A 21,584-nucleotide genomic window follows, 5' to 3' on the forward strand; every position below is an offset into this window, starting at 1 on the left:
GTTTTCTTAGTAATTCCACTAATGATTTATTAATAAAAATGCAAAATTCGTGTTTTCTTATTAGTTCAGTCATTGGGACATTTACCTTGTGTATGTATGTGTATGTGTGTGTGAATATATGTGTGTGTGTATGAGCTTAACGAGAACACCATAGATTGCGAATAGACTTTTGTTACACACGTTTACGATCGATATTACACACGTTTCTTTTCCTTTTATTTGACAAATCGCTAGTTGAACGCAATATTTATATTTATACATGATGCGCGCTCGTGCACGCGCACTCGTGTCCGCTCGTTCGTTGAAGTCGCCGGATTAATTAAACGCTGTCCTCGTGTCGAAGAGCACTCGAGAGATTACCCGAGATATTTATAATACGGCGACTTACAAAATAGACGTACAAAAATGTACGTTGCGCAGCGTGGAAGCGTCCTATCCGAAGGCAAGACGCATTTTAGGAGTCAGGCTCTTTTCAAAGAGTTCCTTTGACGCGCTACCACTCGCGAGCCTGGTCTGACAGTCTCTGTTCTAATTCACGCTTTAATAAAAACGTGTATTTTCGCGCTCGGCTATGCGAAATACGCCTGCATCCGAGAGATTCGGCTTAATCGGACGAAATCGCAAACGGTCGAGCGTTAACGGTGCATCGGCGGCTTGGGTCGTTTAACAGGTGCATTTCTGGCGAGTCACGGCGCTTAAGAGCGCATTTCAGGGAATTTCCAGGATCTGTAGGGCGTGACGAGGGCAAGACGATTCCCTCAGGCGGAAGGATACTGACTACGGAACGCACAAATCGGAAAATACCTGTGTCGAAATGGCCGAGCTTTCGCATAAACGGAGAATTTTTGAGTGGCCGAATGATTTTCCGACCCGCATCGTCACGGTAAACTGTACATAAGCGAAGGGCTCGCGTGCGCAGTTCGTCGTTAATTTGCACAAAAAGTTATAACAGCCGAGCTGGCAATAGAGAAATTTTATCCGCGCGAATCTTTATGTTAATTTCATAATGAGTTATGGTCATTTATTCCAATGTAAATCAATGCCTGTTTTTCATTTGCAATTATTGACCTTTCAGCAGTGCTTTCTGGAGCTTAATTGAAGTCGACAATGCTGATAAAATAAAATCCATGTCGACACTTTTCAGATTATAAATCGATGAGAAAGGCAACTTTTTAGCAAACTCAATTTCGGCAAGCCAGATAAATAAGGAAATTTCATTTTTTAATTTATTTCACAAGTGGAATGTACCTCAACAGAGACTATAATCAAAAACTCGCACACAAAGATATGCAAAGTTGAAAATTTAAAAGTCGCAACACGGAAAAAAAGGTTTGGTTGAAATAACTAAATATTTGGTCGAATATAAACGATCTAAAAATTCCGATTGAAATAACCTGAATTCTGTTGAAGTTAACAAGACTTTTTGTTGACTTAAACAGAATTCGAGTTACTTCAATCGGAATTTCTGGATCGTTCATATTCGACCAAATATTTTAATTGATTAATTCAACCAATCCTTTTTTCCGTGAATAAATGACGAGTTTTCTCGACATTTTCACATAAGAATTTTCGACAGTAATTCAAAATACGCTATTGATTTACTGCACAATTTTGGGACACTCTGTCTCTGCCATATTATAAAGGAATAAAAATTGTGACTCGAATGAGAGTCGCTGCGGACAAAATATCTCACAATCGCGCGTCTCCAGCATTGCGCACTTTAACATCAAAGTGTCCGGGAATGTTTATGGGACTGTCGGCGGACAGATTTATCGACTTCTTCCTTTGTGGCGCGCGATTTCGCAGTTATTGAATGAACGTCGCTCGGATTCGACGAGAGCACTCGGTCACGCGACGGCGGGTTTTGTTTCGCGAAGCAGGACGTAAAATCGCGCTCTCGGGCGCATAAATCTGACGCCCTGCGCGTAAAACTTTTCAACGCGATCAGTGGTGTCTCAATTCGCGCAACTTGTGGAGCGAGAACGGAGCGACGGTTTGTATTGGCGTCGTGCCGCGCGTTTTCTCATTCGCGTTGTCGCGGAAACTAGCGCGCATCTGGATCAACGGCGATATGCGCGCTCGTGCCAATCGAGCAGTAAATAATATGTCGGTTGTCGTGTCTCAGAATGTATCCAAGATAGCGAAGTAGCGACGATTTTGTCCGACTCCAAAGCGAGACCGGAGTTATTCCGCGGAGGTCGCGTTGGCGCGACGCGCAATACCGATCCGGTGCGATGATGGAACATTAACTGATTAGATCGCCGTAGAAATTTACGCGGGCGATTAGACGTTGATGCGAAATTTAATTTGCTTGATGGCCATGTGTCGTTGCCGGAAAGTTACGGCCAGTAAATATGGCATGCATCGAGCGTTGGTAGATCGTGTCGTGCGTATCGAGACAGCGCGAAATGTGCGCGCACATTCTCCCCTAATTAAATTGTCTTCAAGTGGATTAGTAAAAATGTTTCTGACTGAATCGGTAAAAGTAGTATACCGATAATCAGTGTATATTCGTCGATTTTCAGTGAAAACGCTTCCACCTTATTCCTCCATCTTATATCTCACTGATTTGGACCAGAGGAACATTTGCAAAACTACTGTAAAATTTCTACGCAGAAAAAAGAGAATTTCTGTGTTGGTGATGATGGACTGAATTGGTAAAAGTAGTATACCGATAATCAGTATATATTCGTCGATTTTCTGTGAAAACGCCTCCACCTTATTCCTCCATCTTATATCTCACTGATTTGAACCAGTGGAACATTTGCAAAATTACTGCAAAATTTCTACGCAGAAAAAAGAGAATTTCTATGTTGGTGATGATGGAATTAACAGTTTCCATTTGCGCGCAATAACATTGTCTGTGTTTGCAAACTGCATCAATAATAGTAACAGTCGTTACTTATTAACTGATCCCCTCAGCGAGATTTTGCTGTTTGCAACACTTATGACTAAACTACGAGTCGTAAGTACAGCTTTTCACTGATGAATACACTGATTGCATTTTGGAGTGAACGTTCATCTGCTCGCAAGTTCTGTACAGGGCACGCAGATGCAGTTTTGCGGATGCGGTTATGAATTTTCGATCGACTTTACTTATCCCTGCCGATAATTGCCGTATTCCCCAATTCACCAATTCTCTTACGAATTTGTGTAGGTGGATCCAATGTAGTTGCCGTAATTATGATAATGAGCCGTTTGTGTGGAACTACCCTTTGTAACTAACGCGTTGTTAATGAGATTCAGGGGAGGAAGGGCTGACAGAGGCTGTATATCGTATTTTATCGAAATTGGTTTCTTTCAAAAGGTGATTTTATCGTTAAATTCCAGTGAATCTGCGACGAATAAACCGGGAAAATATTCTCATTATTTCTATATAATTACGCAATTACAGTTATAACCGATACACGCAATCGTAATTCCATTGCCGCGATCCCAGTAATTTTACTCGACTAAAGAAATTTTACATAAAAACGTGCGCGACGTTTTTTTTCCAGTCTGAACGGTAGTCGTCAACTTTCCGGTTAGTGAACTCCGTTCCGAAATACTTTTCTCCGCGCACCACTTTGTCCCAGATTTGTCCCCTCTCTGTCGTTCTACTTCCGATCTTCGTCGGGATTTCATTAGGATCGTCCGGTGACAAATGCCCATCGGAAATCAATTGCTTCTCCACGCGCGCGGAACGAAGAGTTACAGTGCGCGTTTCGACGGACACGGACTGGAATACCGCTCGCGTCAATAACGATCGTTGAACGCGGTCAGAATCGCGGAACAACTTCTCCTCGCGGTGGTTTCTACGTACATTAAAAAGAAAGGGAGAAAGAGAAATAGCAACGACCTTTAATCTCCCATTCGTACTGCCATTAGACAGAAATACACTGCCCCGTTTAATCTCTCCTTAACGTAGCCAGATACTTTTAATGCCGCGCTAAAACCGATATGCTGGAATAACACCGCGTCAACGCTTAGCGCATATCCGATACCAGTCGATTTACCACGAGACAATAGTGTCTATACTTCAATGTGCTGCGCTCAGGTTCGACTAATGCCTTTGATGACGGCATATTTATCGAAAATCAATCGAGGTGGCGACAATCGGTAATGGCGGAAGCGCGATTAATAGCAAGTCTCGTCGAACATGCAATTGCGCCGGAAACGAGGATGTCCAATTCATTAAGAGATTAATAGCTACACAATCTGAATAGTAAACATCATCATACTGAGGCCGTAGGTAGCACGCATATAATATCCGTGCGTTTTCTCTGATTTTACAACCAACCAATTTGTAATTAAACTGCACATTGTGGCTCAATTGAAACGGCGTTCGTATGCATCGAGTACAGAGCAGCGAGCGCGAAAATTCTAAAAAAAAATATTTATGAACCGAATCAACCGAATTTAAAATGCAAATTCGACGACGGCTTTTAAATGTCAATGACCTGGCGCGATCGATCAACAACCACTCATTGCACGAGTTTTTTCCGCCTTCCGTTAACACAATAAAATCTGAGACGCCGAAATAAGCGCGTTATTTTATTAATATTAATAAAATAATATTAATATTTATTATACAACTGCAATTGCGCTTATGTGTGCTGCAATCAATTTCGTTATATTTTGTTGTAAAATATCTCGTGCTAACTTTTGCCAACTTGAAAATACGCATCAACTGACCTTTCAGCTTTCTTTTTTGAACCAATCAACGCGCTCAAACGCGCAAGTATATTTGGAAAAGAAATTTGGTTAAAGTAACTAAATATTTTGATGAAATATGATCGGATTAGAATTCTCCAGGTTGAAATTATCCAAATTCTCTGTTCAAGTTAACAAAATTTTTTGTATTTGTCTTGTTAACTTGAACAGAATTCTCAAGCGGAATTCTGGTTCGTTCACATTTCAGCAGATACTTGATCGATTCAATCCAAATTTGTTTTCCTGTGTGTGCTTAGAGTATCTGACAGACCCCCGTGTCGCGTTAAACGTCATCGGCGTGAAGTGCGCACACCCCCTGCTCTTCTCCGCGATATTCAGCGATTTCCCCGCGCAAAGGGCTCTCGCTCGTCAACTCGTCCAGGTCCTACACCGGTCTCGAGTGATTTGCGCGTCATACTGTGTAAAAGCGACTTAGTAAAGGCGACCATGATAGTTACGCAGAGTTCTACGCGCCCGCTGATATTCTGTCGCTCCAGGGTGGCGATCATCGACGAATCAAACGGACAGCCACGTGCGGGACGGACTTGCGAGAGCAAAGGGACCTAGTAATCGAGGCATAAACACGCCGTCCGGCAATCAGCGTTCGTATTCTGCGATATCGGCGTGTTTAATAATCGAACGAATGAACAAACGGCCCCGGCCGTACATATCGCCGCCGCGGATATTATCCACGAGTAACGGCCGTCGCGAGTTCAATCGACCATGGACGAATGCATTTCTAATAAATTAACAGAATTAATAAATTATCCCGGCCGCGTTAACTGTGGTCACCAACTGACAGGAAACTCTATAAATCTTCGGCTCGAGTTGCGATCGAGCGAGGGATGAGGACGGGCAGATGGGGGTGAGAGCAGTTGATTTTGCTGTGAAGGCTACGCCTGCGACGTGGAGGATACGCCAGCCACGGTGTGGATTGTCGAGCTTCATTCAATTGGTTCAATTTAGGCTTTGGCTCGGTTGATTCAAGCGTCTGACGATATTAATGGATATTGACGAAGTCAACATCTATTTTGTCCGGGGAAATATACGACAAGGCGAGCCACTTGCGCCGGCTAATGCGACTCGCGACCAATTCGATAATTACTTCCTTTTATAACGCACATAGAACTATCAGACGGCTTGAGAAGGGTGCATAAATATTATTTGCTGTACGAATTAGAGGGTGTGTATCGTGACTGCGCAACGCACATTTCATCTTTTTGCCTCGAATTTGATAATTAATTTGACTCATGGCCAACCAATGTTCTATACATGGAGAGAATATCATAGTTTTTTTTTTCGTGTGTAATTAATTTTTAATTTTATCATGTTCTTATAATAAGTTCAGGAATAGAGTGTCAATGAAAATTTATCTTGCTAAAAAACATAATAAATTTCGATAAAAATATAGCAAGTATTTAATAACACATTTTACAGTTTCTAAAATATACATACAATCCTTGTATGGAATTGAGAGAATAGTGAATTATTGCAGAATGTCAATCTACGTTACAAAATTTGATAAAGATTTTTGTTATAAAATTCTCTCCGTGTTATTTATATGAAATACTTTTTCATCAAATAAAATCATTTGATTAATACATAATTCCATTTTTACGTGCTTTCAGCTTTTATTCTCTGTTCTATTTACGTCGTCAATAAAAATATTCCTGATACTAATCTGAAATCTCTAGAAAATAAGTTGATTCTATAATTAAAACAGCTCACAAAGTAATTATGACTTCTGACAAATTGATCCGACAGTTCAAATTAATTTTTGTCGCGCTCTGAAGGTGGGTCGCCCAGTAATTGGCTGTTTGATTTTTATTACAAATAAACGCTTAAAATCACATACGAACATACTGTATGCACAAAGGAGACAATCATGGAAGCGAATGATTGGTACGCGAGGATAAATTTTTCGTTAATTCAGCGGAAAATTTCCACGTCGCGGCAACAGGTCGTTCTTACGACGGCAAGGCGCAGGTTATAGATTCACTTCGTAACCCTTTGTAATCCAACGCGTCCACTGTATCCAAGCCACCGAGAGCAGAAGTGAATTTTCTGAATGTGTGCGTGTAATCAAGCGCACTGAGAGAGATATCGGTTATGAGGAGCTCTTCGTCTCGTCTACAATTAACGGCCCACAATTTGCTCGTCGCGTTTTCAGCGCTCTACTTCTCGCGATAGATCGATACAGATATTCGTACGTGACGGGAGGCATTCTAGACCCCGCGTTTATAAGTACCACGACAACGTCGTGAGAGGGTCATGCTAGCTCGTAAACGAGCACAGGGATCCGTACACGATCGTATAGCTTCCGCGTGTGCGATAATTTCGCAGCTGTCGTCACTCGTAAATGAAGCCTTAAGCCGGCGCGTCGGTGGTGGTGAGTGGACAAACGACGTTGGGCGGCAATCAGCGTACGTATTATGTGGTATTCGCGTATTTAATAATCGGTCTGATGCTCGAGTGCCGCGCTGAATAACTGCAACCGGTGTGGTACGTGACGGCAATTATTAATTGCATTCGTAACGAGCAAGGACGCCTGGACGCGCGAACTTGTTCGCTGCGTCGTTGATTAATCATTTTCTATTTTCGAATCACACAGTTGTCCGAGAAATTTAGCAGACAGGTGTCCATCCCGCTTGGACAGGCCGGCTCAGACATTCGCGAAACGCGTCGTGCGAAAAAAGAAGAAGAGAAAAAGTCATCTCCTCTACGTACGCGAACTAGACGTGAACAACGACAGTAGCGTTCTGGCCAGAGAAATGCTCGAACCGCGATAAACTCACTCGGCTCTTAATATTCCGCGCGCTCAACCCTACTTTTTTCTTCTTTACAAGCCTGACGTAGAGTGTGGCCATCGTAAAATGAGACCCTTGACCCGTCATCACTTTCAGGGAGCGAACGCGCGTATGATATACATGATCTAGCTTGCAGCTGTAGAGTGGATATCAATTTATGAGTCCTGCATGGCGCCTGCCGTTGAAGGCGTACGCGACCAACGTCGATCGATATCTCGCACGATATGCACGCTCCTCGCGTTGTCCTTAAAAGGACAACGTTGTAACCGACCTGCGCGCGGCCATTGAAACACCCCCTCCCCCTTAACCCAGCAACCACGCGCGGCGTGATTTCGCGGATCAAGAAATTTTCCCGCGTTAATTGATATTTAAAGCTGCACGCGCGTGTAACGCTCTATTTTTCTTCTGCCTCGACGCGACACAACACGCTATTCTCAAGATCATTTTTCGACTCGATTACACGTAATGAAAGGAGCTTCGTCCTACGCTGACAAGAAAAGCCATAGGGAGTGAATATAAAGGACGACCTAGCGAGTTCATTGTTGTCCCCGCGATTATTATCACGAGACACGCGTTTCCGACGACGTTCGATAAGCTCTGATATTCCGCGAATCTTAACGAGAAATCTCCGGGAACGGCGAGGGGGAAACGCTACGGGAAAACACAGAAACGGATTCGACGGGGAGGGGACAGCTGATTTAGATTGCAAAATTTCGAGGCAACCGTCGCGCGACGGACGTACATGTGAATTTGTTGAAGCGTGACCTCGCGATGACTATTCAATTGCACGCGCAGAACGTATAAGGTCACACATTTATTCCTATTGCTATTTTTATTCCTAATTTCGTCTTTTCTTTTTAAACTACTTCCTCCGCGCCGAAGGACCGCGATAAATTTGCCGTGGTGAATTCGATTTCCATCGCTACGATGTGCATCGCTTTCATTATAGCACCTTCATTATAGCACCGCGAGCACGGAGATGTTAGTCAATTATTATCTATTCCTCGGTCTTGGCTACGTTCGGAAGCTACTTCCGCCATATATCGCCAATACTTCCCGTGAAAATTATAGGTGACGCGCGGCGACGAAATTTATATTTCTCGCACTAGTCGCTTCTGGTAATTCGCGAATCTGGCAACATCCGACGTCGCATTAAAAGAGATTAAAGTGTCGTTCGAAGTTGTTCAAAGGACATTACGTCCCGATTTTACGAGCGGCACGTTTAATCATTCGCGATCGTGAAAATAATCAAATCGTGACGCGCAACAGTATCAGAACTAAATTTTACAGTGGAGTATGCAGGATATAAACTTTCGTCACGGCGAAATTGCAGTGACAAGTTCTATTTTTCTGGCAATTTACCGTCAATTTTCGCCTTGTCTAAAATGACGAGATATTTCGAATGAAAACGAACATCGTATCAATCACTGTTCGAAAATTAGCGTAAAGCGATTTTAAAAACAATTGGAAAACAACAGGCGCAATTTTTCACATCGATTGTATACATTACATTTACGAAATATATTTTAATTAAACGATCTCGCGCGAAATATCGAGAAACACTCATATATATATGCATTTAAGAGAGTGACAAAATATCGAAACACAGATTGTTTAATTTAACACGCATTTATAGCACGAGTCGACTATTTATGTGCGGTTATTTCTACAAGAATCTGGCTTCCGGGAAAAGACCGTGTCTGCTATTTAAGAGCTCGCGTTACGAGCATTATGACGCACAAGCAGAAGGCGTTCTAATTTTGCGTTACAGCGTCTTTAAAAGAAAAAAAAGACTAGCGAGGAGGAAGAAAAATAACAAGAAAACACGAAAGAGGCGTTCGTTAAGAAATACGAGTGAGTAGAGAACGTGATGAAAAGGGAGACGTGCGGACGTGCAAAAATCGTCGTCTACACGTCCAATCCGTCGACCATCGTCTGCATCGCGCGCCTGCAATCGCGTATATATTGTATACGAAATTAGTCAATTTGTCAAACTGCCAGGTCGACGATGGATCCAAACCACATCCACCATACGTATTACCCCGCCGTCGTATATATTGCACCCCGGCTTTATAACGCTCATTAATCTTTATCATTGCTCTTAGGGGAAATTGTTTTCTAGGACGTAATAAACTTTCACCGTGTGAAGCCCTTTAGCTGCACACTCCCCTTTCTCTCTCTCTCCCTGCTTTTCCGTGTTCTTTTCTGCGCTTTGCCTTTCGCCACTTTTGCACCCTGACTTTGGCGTGAAGACGCATTTCGTTGCGTTGTTAAGTAAAGTAAGGGGGAATCCCTTCGGGCCAGGCGGGCTTTATGACCCCGCTGCTGGATAAGTTTAAGAAAGTTAAGGTAACGTTTCACTCTTGCGAGGGACAGAGAGCGAGAGAGAAGGAACGAGAGAGGGATCTCGCCGGCGAACATGTCGGCCAAAACGTCGGATTATGAACTTCGCGGAAATCCAGGTGCGACAAGATCGTGACGAAGGTTGACGCCCGTGGCCTAATTTCCGTCCTGCACTCGGTCTCGTGTAGATTTAATCACCCGACGCGAAGCCTTTTAACGCGTATAACACGGCGTGAAAGTGAGGCGAACAGGTAACACGGGGAGGGGTACACGTGTTGTGTTCTTCCAATAACCAGATTAAGAAATTTCGAATCTACCGCGCGTCTTCACAATGCACGTAACCGTGAAGAATCGCGCGTCGTGTATATTTACTTTCCGGATGAAGAATGAGTATTTCGCGAAACAGTTAAGTAGGTCAGCGGCTTGCGATTTTTTATTAGACAGCTAAATCTAGCTAAATCTCGACTATCTGCTCGATGACGTCTCGTGCAAAATTACACGATAAAAACTTTTTTGGCGAAAAGAGACTCGTCTTTTTTTTTTGCTCAAAGCACTGTATGACTTAAAAGTGCAAAGTAGTCCCCGAAAGTTTTCTGCGTGACTCTCTCGCAATGAGATATTTGTTATAATGCAGTATCTTGATAAAAAGTATAATCAGGTCAGTCCATGGCATAAAAACAGGAAGAGAAAGAAATATCATGATACTCGATATTTCCATTCTTTAATATTCAAGTTACAGAATAACATTAGCCTTGTTTCTCCTTTCAAAGTATCGAATGATCTTGAGATAAAAGTGTATTAAAATCTGTATCGCGGAACGGACGCGTGTGCATGTACAAACAGCGAGTAGATATTTTTTTACGATATGAAAGTAGCAGTATAACATTAGCAAAGATGTAAGATAGCGAAAAAATAGAGACTGTTAACGTGAATCTCCAAAATGGATGGAGTGATTCGATAACATAAATAATTTTCTCAGTTATCTTTAGTTATTTTCCCAACAGTGAGAGAACAATTTTACTTATCACTGTCACGTTGATTGGTAAGTTGCAGATGAAAAAATTCTGCCTTGTTTTATTTTGTAAACCTTTCGTTTTATATTACGTTACAAAGTTATAATTGATATTCAAACTTGTTCTGCGTGTACGTGCATATGTATGTTACGAAAAAAATACCATTTCTGCGAGTAAAAAAGAAACATAAGCAATGGAAAATGTACTTTTCTATCTCTCGTATTTTACTATTTTTACCCATTATTGCATTAAAAACTTCCGCTACGCGATTAAGTTATCATACTGAGATTGAAATAAAATAAAGTGCAATTTTCTTCGCGTAATGAAATCGAATGATTCCAGTAAGAATTCTGTTTGCATCCACGCAGCACGCAGAATAAAGCCTTCTTATACAGAGAAACGAAACGCGAGAGAGAGAGAGAGAGAGAGAGAGAGAGAGAGGGAGAGAGAGAGAGAGAGAGAGAGAGAGAGAGAGAGAGAGAGAGAGAGAGAGAGAGAGAGAGAGAGAGAGAGAGAGAGAGAGAGAGAGAGAGAGAGAGAGAGAGAGAGAGAGAGAGAGAGAGAGAGAGAGAGAGAGAGAGAGAGGGAGAGAGAGAGAGGGAGAGAGAGAGAGTCTGATCAAAGGATATGACGATTGAAGAGAACGAACGCTGGAGCATACGGTAATCAGCGTATATTTTTCTTTTAGTTTACGGATTCTGTAGTCTATAATGAGAGATATACATGGTGCATAGTAATAACTTATCGTAGAGGCAATTTTCATGTCACTAGTCTCATGCGTTTCGTCTTATGTTATTTTTCACGAGAGAAACATATGAACGAAATTTTCTCTGTATTTTATATTACGTAAATGTCTTCGTGCTGTATTTCTTGTTTCAAAGGGAAGTTTTCATTGTCAAAAATCGATACACACGCGTCAGATAGCGTATACACTGTTAAATATTGGAGGGTCAAATTTAAACCAATTTCTTGAGTTAAATAATATTTAGTTATTTTTAACTACCGTGTGTGTCAAAATTTACTATTTTAACACAAAACATGTGTTTAAAAAAACAACCACATCTAATCAACCCATTTAAAAACAATATTAAGTCATTTTTTACTAAAACAAAGGTTACATTAACGTATGCACAATAAAAAATAAACTAAATTTTAGTCAAATTTAATACATTTCTTTACTTAAATTATTTAACTCCATTACATTAGTTAAATTAACGACATATTTAGTAGGAGCAGTGGCGACTTATAGGAATGGTTAAAAATAACTCAAATTGAGTATAATTTGACACTACGGATTTAACAGTGTATATGGATATTTGAGTCGAGAATTGACAGACGACAGACACGTCGTTATCCTTAATTGGTCATTTGATCTCGTCGAAAAATCAGTCCCTACGATCGATAAATTTCAACGTATAAAAGGAGGGAGTAACAGAAACGAGCTTCTGTAAAAAAGTTAAAAGCGCGGTAGAAACGACGATAAAAATGTAATACCAGTGATAAAGGCAGTTCGACTTGCATCGTTTTGTGCGATTCGATAAAAAAAAAGATATGCTAAAGATATGTTTCGACAGGGAATAGTGGATTCGCAGGAAATTGACGTGCATTCCGTTCGATCGATTAAGAAACGACGCGAAATGTTAAGCCTTTCGAAAGTTCAAATTCGATAATTCAGCGATGTCTGCAAATTTACCTGATACCCTACGGCACGCTTGAAATACTTTCGGCAAATTCCACCCGTCATTCGAGCATTCGACGAGGTCGCGCACGTACTCGACATAAACCGTGGCGGGTGTTACATTTTATAACACGACAAAACGCATCACGTTGCGGTCCTCCATCGTGAGCTTCCTCCTATCAAGAATTTCATCTCGGCGCCCCGCGACTCCATTTCGCAAGCGTAAGATGTACCAGCGGGAATGATTAAAGAAATGCGCACGCGACATATATCACTCGCAATTACAGCCGTTATATATTGTTAAAACGGTGCCTCACCGCTTTGTACATCTTCCTGTCAGGGCAGAGAAAGACATAACAAACGAAGGAAGCATCAAGAGAAGATAGAAAAGGGAGACGCGGGCCCCGAGAGGAAAAGAGAGCGAGGGCGCCATGTCGTATCTTTCCCGCGATTTCAAGATTATTGTTTAGGTCTCGCAGCACCGAATCGAGCGAGTTGCTGCTTGTCAGTCCTCGAAGACCCTTTATGCGTCCCTTTACGCGTAATGAAGCGACGCTTCTTTTGACACGGTGCGCCATTAAGACAGTCTATTAATTGTCAGTCGTTTGTTCATTCGCGCTAATGGAACGTTAATAGTAATCGTAGGAACATCAGACCTAACGAATACATCTTGCCTACCTGCATGTATACGATAATTGTTACATCTCTTATCAGGAGATAGAAAGAGAGACAAAACTCTCTGGCGTGTGCACGACACCATTTGTCCGAAAGCGCGCGGATAAGTAATCACAAAATCGCTCATAGAGGAACCTCCCATCACATGCGAATGTTCATAGATCAATGTCCGAATGGATATCGAGTCCTCAAACTCTTTCAGCGCGCTACCACAGTTTTCGTTATTTTCGGAAGTCCGCCAAAATGAGGTGGTCATCGATCACCGTGACCTATCATGCTCGGCCCGGTGACGCGTTTGAGTTTGCCGGATAAAGAATTAGAGTTCATCTTCTCTCTGGAATTCTCTCATCTATCGCGAAAGAATACAGTCTTGACTGGATCTGGTCGTTGCGTTATAGAATTGAGCGCGGTATCTTCGTCGTCGCGTGAACGTATCACGGGAACTTGGGGCGATGTTGTAACGTCAAAACGGTGAGAACGACCGTCAGGTACAATAAACGCATTGCGCGGCTTAGGGGAAATCGTTAATACGCGAAAATACTTCAGGTCCAGCTTGGTCGTCCCGTCACAGTGACTTTTCGCGTCGATCGGCAAAAATATTTTTGAATTATCTCTCGGGGAAATCTTCGACCGCTCTACCGCAGTTTCCGTTTAGTCACCGCGCGAAATGCGTCTTCTCGTGCGTTCGTACTCGACCCTACGAAATCGAACTCGACAACGTGCCGTTGTCGACCTTCGACACGATGTATTCGCCGCGGCTGTTGTGCGACTTCGCCAGAGATCTCCGATCGCGATCTCGTGCATTGTGTGAAATCATTCTTCGATCATGGACCCATCGACAGCGTCTGAGACGCGCCTTCGGGAGAGTAACTTCTCGTCCTCGTGTTTAATCCAGGTCCTCGGCCTCATTGCGGTCGCCGTGACAGCGCGGTAATTAAAGATAGCACGGTTATCGCCGTAATCGCAGGACCCAGATGTCGAGATGCCCGAGCAATTCGATTGTTCCCGCGATTCGGAGAGAAAAAAAACGGCTCGCTGCGACTTCGCAGCGAGCTCCTCCGGCGGATCCGGCCTTTAAACCTGCGTCAATAGAGTCAATTGCGCGCCATTCTTAATCAGATCTTTATCCCTCTGCGCCGGATCCCTGGGCTCACTGCTAACCGTGATGTTCGATCGCGACGTCATGGTCACTGTGGTGGTAGAGGTTTTGCTGATGAGCAATCCTCTCTCCGCGTCCTCGTCCTCCAGCTCCAGTCTAGACTGGCCGGATGTGATCATCCGATTCGGCTGCAGTCTGTCGGCATTAGCCTTGTTTCTGCGCGGGAACACGCTGTTCTCAATGTGCAAGGCCGCGTTTACATCTTTGCCGGCGGCGCAGGTGCACGCTTTGAGGAAGCTCTTCTTGAAATTGTCGCTGAGGAAGGCGTAGAGGATCGGATTCATGGCGCTATTGCTGTAACTGAGGAAGCCGGCCAGCAGGAAGCTGGTGATGCTGATGCTGCTTTGACATTGCTTGGGCGGGGTGTATATCAGCGCGACTTGGGTGACCCAGTAGGGCAGCCAGCAGAACACATACACCGTGATTACCGTGAGCACTAACTTGGTGACTTTTCGGTGCGACCGTTTCTTTTCCTTTGACTTGTTCTTCGGGCCGACCGTCCGCAGCTTCCTGATCACCAAGAAGTAGAAGTTCAGTATGAGTATCAGAGGCACGGCGAAGCCGAGAATGAAGGTGTAGAGGGTGAACGTGGTCTGGCCGCCATGATTGTCAGGCCAATAAATGTTACAGCTCACTACGCCCTCCAGAGACTCCATGGCGTTCGCATAGAGAAACACGGGCACCATGAAGAGCGCGCTGGTAGCCCAGGCGCTGAGAGACACCACCCTGGAGATGAAGGGTGTGCGTATCTTCGGCGATGAGATCGGATGGCACACCGCGACGTAACGGTCGGCGCTCATGATGAACAGGAAGATGCTGCTGGTGAATTGGTTGATGCTCGTCGTGATCATGTACACCTTGCACATGATCTTGCCAAAGATCCAGCTGCGCAAGCTAATGGTCGTCACCAGGAACGGTATACCGATCAGAAAGCACTCGTCCGCGATCGCGAGATTCACGATGTACATGTTCGTCACTGTCTGCATCTTCGAGAAGCGCAGCACGACGTATATGACTAAGGTGTTGCCGAGGAGGCCCACCACGCAGACGATGGAGTACAGGACCTGGTTGACCAACGCGATGATGGGCAGGTTGGCCTCGCAATTCGGTGATATCGTCGACTGATTGTTCGTGAGGTTTTCAAAAAGATCGATCATATCCATCGTTTCGTTCATCATCGTGGCGCTCTTCGGCGGTGATCACTCGCGGATTTTTTCGGAGAACAACGAGTAGCTTCTTCGATGAACGATAATGAGAACCGTTTCAATGGATGCACGGGCTTATATACACACACAAATACGCATAACACGTGCGATTCAAAGGAACTTTTCCGCTCTACCGCGAGTCTTCACGAAATAATCCAATTAACCGCAGCGTCGGCAGCGTGTTCTATTAGAGACAGGATTACACGTATCTTCTTCGTATTCTCGCGGGGAATAACGTAGACACCGACGTAACTAAAGTTTGTTTCGTTGACGGGGCTAACATACGTGACGCCGACGTCATTCCGCCAATTGCCCGTCGCGCACAGTCCGGAGATCATTAGATCCGTGCGAACGCCTCGGCCGAGGAGTTTCCCCCCTCTCCACGCCCGCTTTACCGGATCGTTCGTCAACTTCGAGAGTAGAATCTGAAACACACAGAGAGAACGGGAAAGTTGACAAAAATACGTCGAGTCGATATCGTCACGTCTCGCCGGATGAATCACGTGGCGCGAATATCGCGCTTCTATGTTGCGACTTGCGCAAGTTTTATCACAACCGCGACCTCCGTTATCTTCCATTTGCAGATCAGACCGACGTGCCGGCAACGAGAATGTTATACCGTCGAGATCAGACTCGATCGGAAACTGCGATTCTTGCCGCGAAACTACGCTGAAATGCATCGTAAAATTCTCGCAACTGTAAGGGAGTGTCCACACCGGTGGAAATATTCTACTATATTTTTCGAGCAACAGCCGGACATATCGCTGTGAATTTTCTAAATCGCCCTATTTGAATTTTCGCTCTTCAAATTCCTTCCCTTTCTCGCGGTGGAAAAAGCTCGATGCTGATATTCAAGTCGCGCAGGAGTTAATTTAATATTTATCAGTCCGCTCTCGCGCGCGGACGTAATTTCTGCGATCGCGGAAGCGAGTGAATCAAAACGGCGCACGTCGTGGTACCGTTTCGCCGCGTATGGAGATACGACGGGACTATTGTGAGTGCGATACAGCGACAGCACTGCTGGCGGCGACGTGATAATTTTCCCGACACCGCTGCCGGTGGAAATAATCTTGCTTGTGGAAGCTGTCGCGCGTCCCGACAATAGCTTGGGAATTTTGTTGATGGGTCAAGAGTGAGAGCGAGAAATGAGAGAGAGTATATGTGTTTGTGTGTGTGTGTGTGTGTGTGTGTGTGTGTGTGTGTGTGTGTGTGTGTGTGTGTGTGTGTGTGTGTGTGTGTGTGTGTGTGTGTGTGTGTGTGTGTGTGTGTGTGTGTGTGTGTGTGTGTGTGTGTGTGTGTGTGTGTGTGTGTGTGTGTGTGTGAGAAAGAGAGAGAGAGAGAAAGAGAGAAAGAGAGAGAATGGGAAACAGAGAGAACATGGGAGTGATCATGTGGCACCTTCGTGCCACGTCCCAGGCTGACCTGCGAGAGCCTCTTTGCTGCAACTCGAAAGCTGCGGCCGGTTTCGGGCGAACCGCAAGCTTCTCTTTGCGTTATACACACGTGGGAGATACAGCGCTGGTAAGCTGGACAAACGGTTTCTCAGGTGCGGAAGAGACTTGGCGCTCGACGGATACAGATAGAGCGCGGACGTAAAACGATACGCGGAGAAGCCGCGACGTGATAAACGCTTCCTGCTTACTAGGGACAATAATGGGATGTCGGCAAAACGAAAGGATCAACACGTGTCACCGTAGCTTTTCGGCTCGGTTAGTATCTTCAAGGATAAGATCCGTTTAGGCGCTGTAAGTGTTTCAGAGTGACGGAGAGATCAATCGTGTTGCTTCATTTGACGCTTCAAAGCACTTGCAATATTGAACGGATTCTGCCCTGAGTGCAATTAGACGGACAGCCACGCATCATATTGTTCACTCGACATCTACGTCTTTTTGGTAGGCGTGATAACCCATTAAGCTCGGTTGGATTCATCTACCGTTTGCTCACATAGATTTATTCGGGATCAATTTGAACAAACGAGAATTGGAATAAAAAAGAAATACCTTTGACATAGGCCGGTTGAAATTTCGCGTTTCATGCGAAATCACGTTTTGCAGACACGATATTTAATCCGAAAATTTCGCATATTTATTTTCAATTGAAAACATCAATATTTTACTTTGGAGCTCGCCATGAGCACACAACTCTTACAATAAAATGCACAGAAGAAAAGATACGTTAAATTGAGCGCTATTCATTTTCTTTCAAGTTTCAGTGGGGTATTATTTAATTTATATATCGCCATTAAGCTGTCAGGCAAGTTCCTAACGAATGGTTCGCTTGGGACGGAGAAAGAACAAGCCTTCAAATCGTCCCTAATAGCTCTGTCCGGAGTAACCCTCGAGCGAAACGAAAGTTTCCCGCACCGTACAAACAGCTTGTGAACTCTCACGCAAATAGGACATCTTATCTTCAAAGTGGAGCATGGACGATTCGCACGCAATCGGAAAAGAACTCGCGGCGCGAGATTCCTTCGATTCAACGCGTATAAATCCGTAGCGCCCTTTCTGAAAGCCGCTTCGCCACGTGCACACAACCGATATTTATGAGTCCGGCAAACTTTCGAGTATCCCCGTTACCGCGTTGACCTACCATGAAAACATTACTCTCCGACGGAACGACAGAAAAGACGTCTTGCCACGATTTGTCTCTGCGAAACGGCAAATTGCGACTGATCGCAGTGGGCAATTCGCTCGCACACATCCAAGGAAAATCCACACGGAGCAACGGATACGAAAACAAATACTCTGGAGCATCGCGAGATGAAACGGCAGCTTGCTGCATCGAAAAAGAACCGTCTCAATCTTGTTTTGCACTCTAGTGAGTTCCGATCGATGCGCCATTAGATGGCATTAGCATGTGTATCGGACAAAGCGTTTCCACGCTGTTCTCTTTCCTGTATCGAGAAAGGTATGATGGAATTCCCTTTATTTTTTAGCAGCATTTCTCCGTTTTGTCCCATTAGTGTGAAGAGCGCGAGTTCTTTCGGGGATACAAAGGTATCCCCGTCTCGTTATGTGACGTATGTGCGCGCAGTATCCGGATCGTGAGTCGAAAATTCAGACACGTTTGACTGCCCTTCGCCCTGAACGACTGTCGATATGCGATTAACTGATACGATTTTGTGTGTGTGTGTGTGTGTATGTGTGACTTTCCAACAATCAAATATTATAAAATTAATTAAATTTATCCCGCAATTAATTATCATTCATTATGAAATTGACGGATATTTCGCGATGCGATGTGGCAAAAGGCTATTTTTTGCAACGCATTTACCGTATTTATAGAGACTCGTGTTGGTACAAATTTTATAATTAATTTATATGAAATGTACGATCCGCGTATATAACGTAGCGTTCTTGATAAGAGATACGTTGCCAATTGCATTACGCTTTCCGCGAACGTAATCCGTGCGTCTCATCAGAAATTTGAGAATTTAATAATAAAGAGTTATCAGCGCGAAGCTCGCACATGCAACGCGTAACGCATCCTTGCGTACTCGTGCACACGTAGTATTACCGAGCCGACGTGAATTTGACAGAAGCGTAATACGCCGTTAGATACAGCGTCCAACTTTGATCGTTTCCATCAACGGGATTACATCAATTACGGACGGATAAATAGACCAAATTATCTCTTTCGCTGATGCAGCTCTTGTGAGAAAGTGGATTCTCTTCGCTTTAGAAGAGCATACTTGACACATAGGACACGCAAAATAACGTTCATCGTTTATTCGTGTAAATCCATTATTAAAATATTTTCCGCGAACATAATCCCTTGGAGTTTGCGCGATGAAATTTCGCGCGCGATAATTTCCATGCTGGAGATTCCGTCAAATTTTCCATAAGATGCAAAACAGAAAACAAAAGAATATCGTGTCTCGGGTGAAGCAAGCGCGAAAGCAATCAAAGCTCTTGCACGATCGTAATCTGCATATTAGAGGAAAGTTCACGAGACACATTTGCTTTTCAGATATTGGGAGGGATTGTAAAATTTTATCCTCTCAGCAATTTTCAGCGTCGATCGACAAGTCGTATCTCGGGCGATATCGAAAATGAAATCCCAAGCGGGGACATCCAGTTAATGCAGTCAACGCGCGAACGATGAATATTTCATGCATGTGACCGCCGTCCAGTGCATTATTAAGAATGCAGATGTCTCCGTGAAATCTCGTTTTATTGACTCGCGGCGGCACAATGGAGCCCGTGAGCGGATAACTTTTTAATTTAAATCTCGAATTTCGATTAAAGTTTCCTTAATTGCGACGCTCTATCTACTCTTTTTTCATAATGGAAAAAAGATTTGCGCAATCGAGAATGGAGCAGCGCTGATTGTTTTTGAGATCTCGGAGGTCGGTGATAAAACGAGAGTATTTGCGCGTTATAATGTCACTTACACAAACGCTTTTACAATTCCTATTTCAATCACATGTATGATATTCTCTGTCTTTCTAAAAAATATACAATTAATACCCGTCCCAGCAATATTCTCCTTTCAAATAAAATTGCGTGACGCGAATGTTTAATTTGAAATATCGACGAGAAAAGAGATATAGAGGAGAGATAAAATTTTCGCGCGCTGCAAGAAATTACGGATGAAAATTACGCGGAGAAACGACGGTATTACGTGTTAATCTTTTTTAAAAAAATTCCTGTCCTCGTGAGAGATCGCGCGTCTTAATCTCAATGTAAAATAATTTATCCTGCTTGATAAGAATCCAATTAGGAATTGCAAAGGAAAAAAGGGGAATCACTGTTAGCAACTATTTGCACCCGCTAACTAACGACAGTCATAATGTTCTTCATAAAGCACGATGATGAGGCGACATATTGGTATCAATTTCCCAGCGACGGTACATAAGCAGCGGTACATCGTGATACGTAATCAATACCTGCAAAGCCATTCTACGTGGAAATTGAACGCAAGATCGATATCACTCAACACTTTGGTTGACACGTGACTACACGATGTAATTAGACGCGCTTGCGCATTTTCGACAACTTGCACTGTAAATAATTCGCGGGAATTCGATGCGCCATAAATCCGGCTGTAGGGATTCTCGTCAATAACGACTAAAACGGAAGAAATTTTTTCTCTTTCGCGTCACAACGAAACGGAATATTTTTTAAATATAACAGCATCGCATTCTACGAATGTTACACACAGATGTAAATCCCCACATGTAGGTCGCGGACTATACGCGTTGCTATGTGTATCCCGTTATTATATCAATTTCTAAAAATCACGAACGCAGCGGTTTTCACACACGTTTTTCGGCTACGCATTCTTCTAAAATTATTTTTATCTCAAATTTTCAGCTTACCCTGCATATACACATGCATATATGTACTCACGTCGCTCTGCAATTTAGCGCTGGCGATTCTCTACTATGCGACAAACGGTCGCGTAATACGCTATCTCGTAATCACCGTTATCGCCGCACGGATCACTGTCATCGATCCCCGCCTCTACCCCCGCGCGACGTGTTGTTTTTGTCGACCCGCAACTATTTTCAATCAGTTATTTAACGCACGTGTGAGAATTATGGCCGCGAGAGGCTGCACGGTATACATAAAAGCTGCAAATTGCTTTTAGTCACCGCTGCTCTCGCGCCGCGTCGTGTCCGCGATACGAACGGTATTACGCCTGTTAAAACGACATCGCGCGCGAAGGACGACTGTCGGGAATTATAAAATGAAAAAAGAGAGCGACTCCATAACGCACGCGTTGACCGGTAGATTTAATGGTCACGCGGATTCGCGTTAACTAGGTGTCGCGGATCACAAATGTTTATTCAATTTTGCGTCAAACACGATAAACACACATCTCTCCTACGGTTTTTTATGGATATTTGCAGGAAACGGACGGGACGCGAGAGAAAATTGGGGAGATGCTAGAAATAACAGTAGAAGCGACCAGAAACCTCGAGGGAGACGAAGAGAGACGATGGAAACAGAGAAATAAAAGAGAGAGAGAGAGAGAGAGAGAGAGAGAGAGAGAGAGAGAGAGAGAGAG

At 43.8% G+C, this 21,584-nt stretch overlaps 2 protein-coding genes across 4 annotated transcripts in view; both read right to left on the minus strand.

Moving 5' to 3' along the window:
• The window catches only part of LOC116845990 (guanylate cyclase 32E), a 143,242-nt gene that overhangs the window by 41,122 nt on the left and 80,536 nt on the right, over positions 1-21,584 (minus strand). The window lies entirely within an intron of this gene.
• LOC116845992 (somatostatin receptor type 2-like) overlaps positions 12,035-21,584 on the minus strand; it is a 93,468-nt gene continuing 83,918 nt past the window's right edge. For all 3 annotated transcript variants that reach the window (XM_032819293.1, XM_032819292.1, XM_032819294.1), the window contains one exon: positions 12,035-15,997. In XM_032819293.1, the coding sequence (XP_032675184.1) occupies positions 14,283-15,545 (1,263 nt within the window). In that variant the 5' untranslated portion in view covers positions 15,546-15,997 and the 3' untranslated portion in view covers positions 12,035-14,282. The remainder of the gene's footprint in view (positions 15,998-21,584) is intronic.

This window comes from Odontomachus brunneus, unplaced genomic scaffold, assembly GCF_010583005.1.
Source record: "Odontomachus brunneus isolate Ranch 3 - 2012 unplaced genomic scaffold, Obru_v1 Obru_scaffold_059, whole genome shotgun sequence".
Lineage (NCBI taxonomy): Eukaryota > Metazoa > Arthropoda > Insecta > Hymenoptera > Formicidae > Odontomachus > Odontomachus brunneus.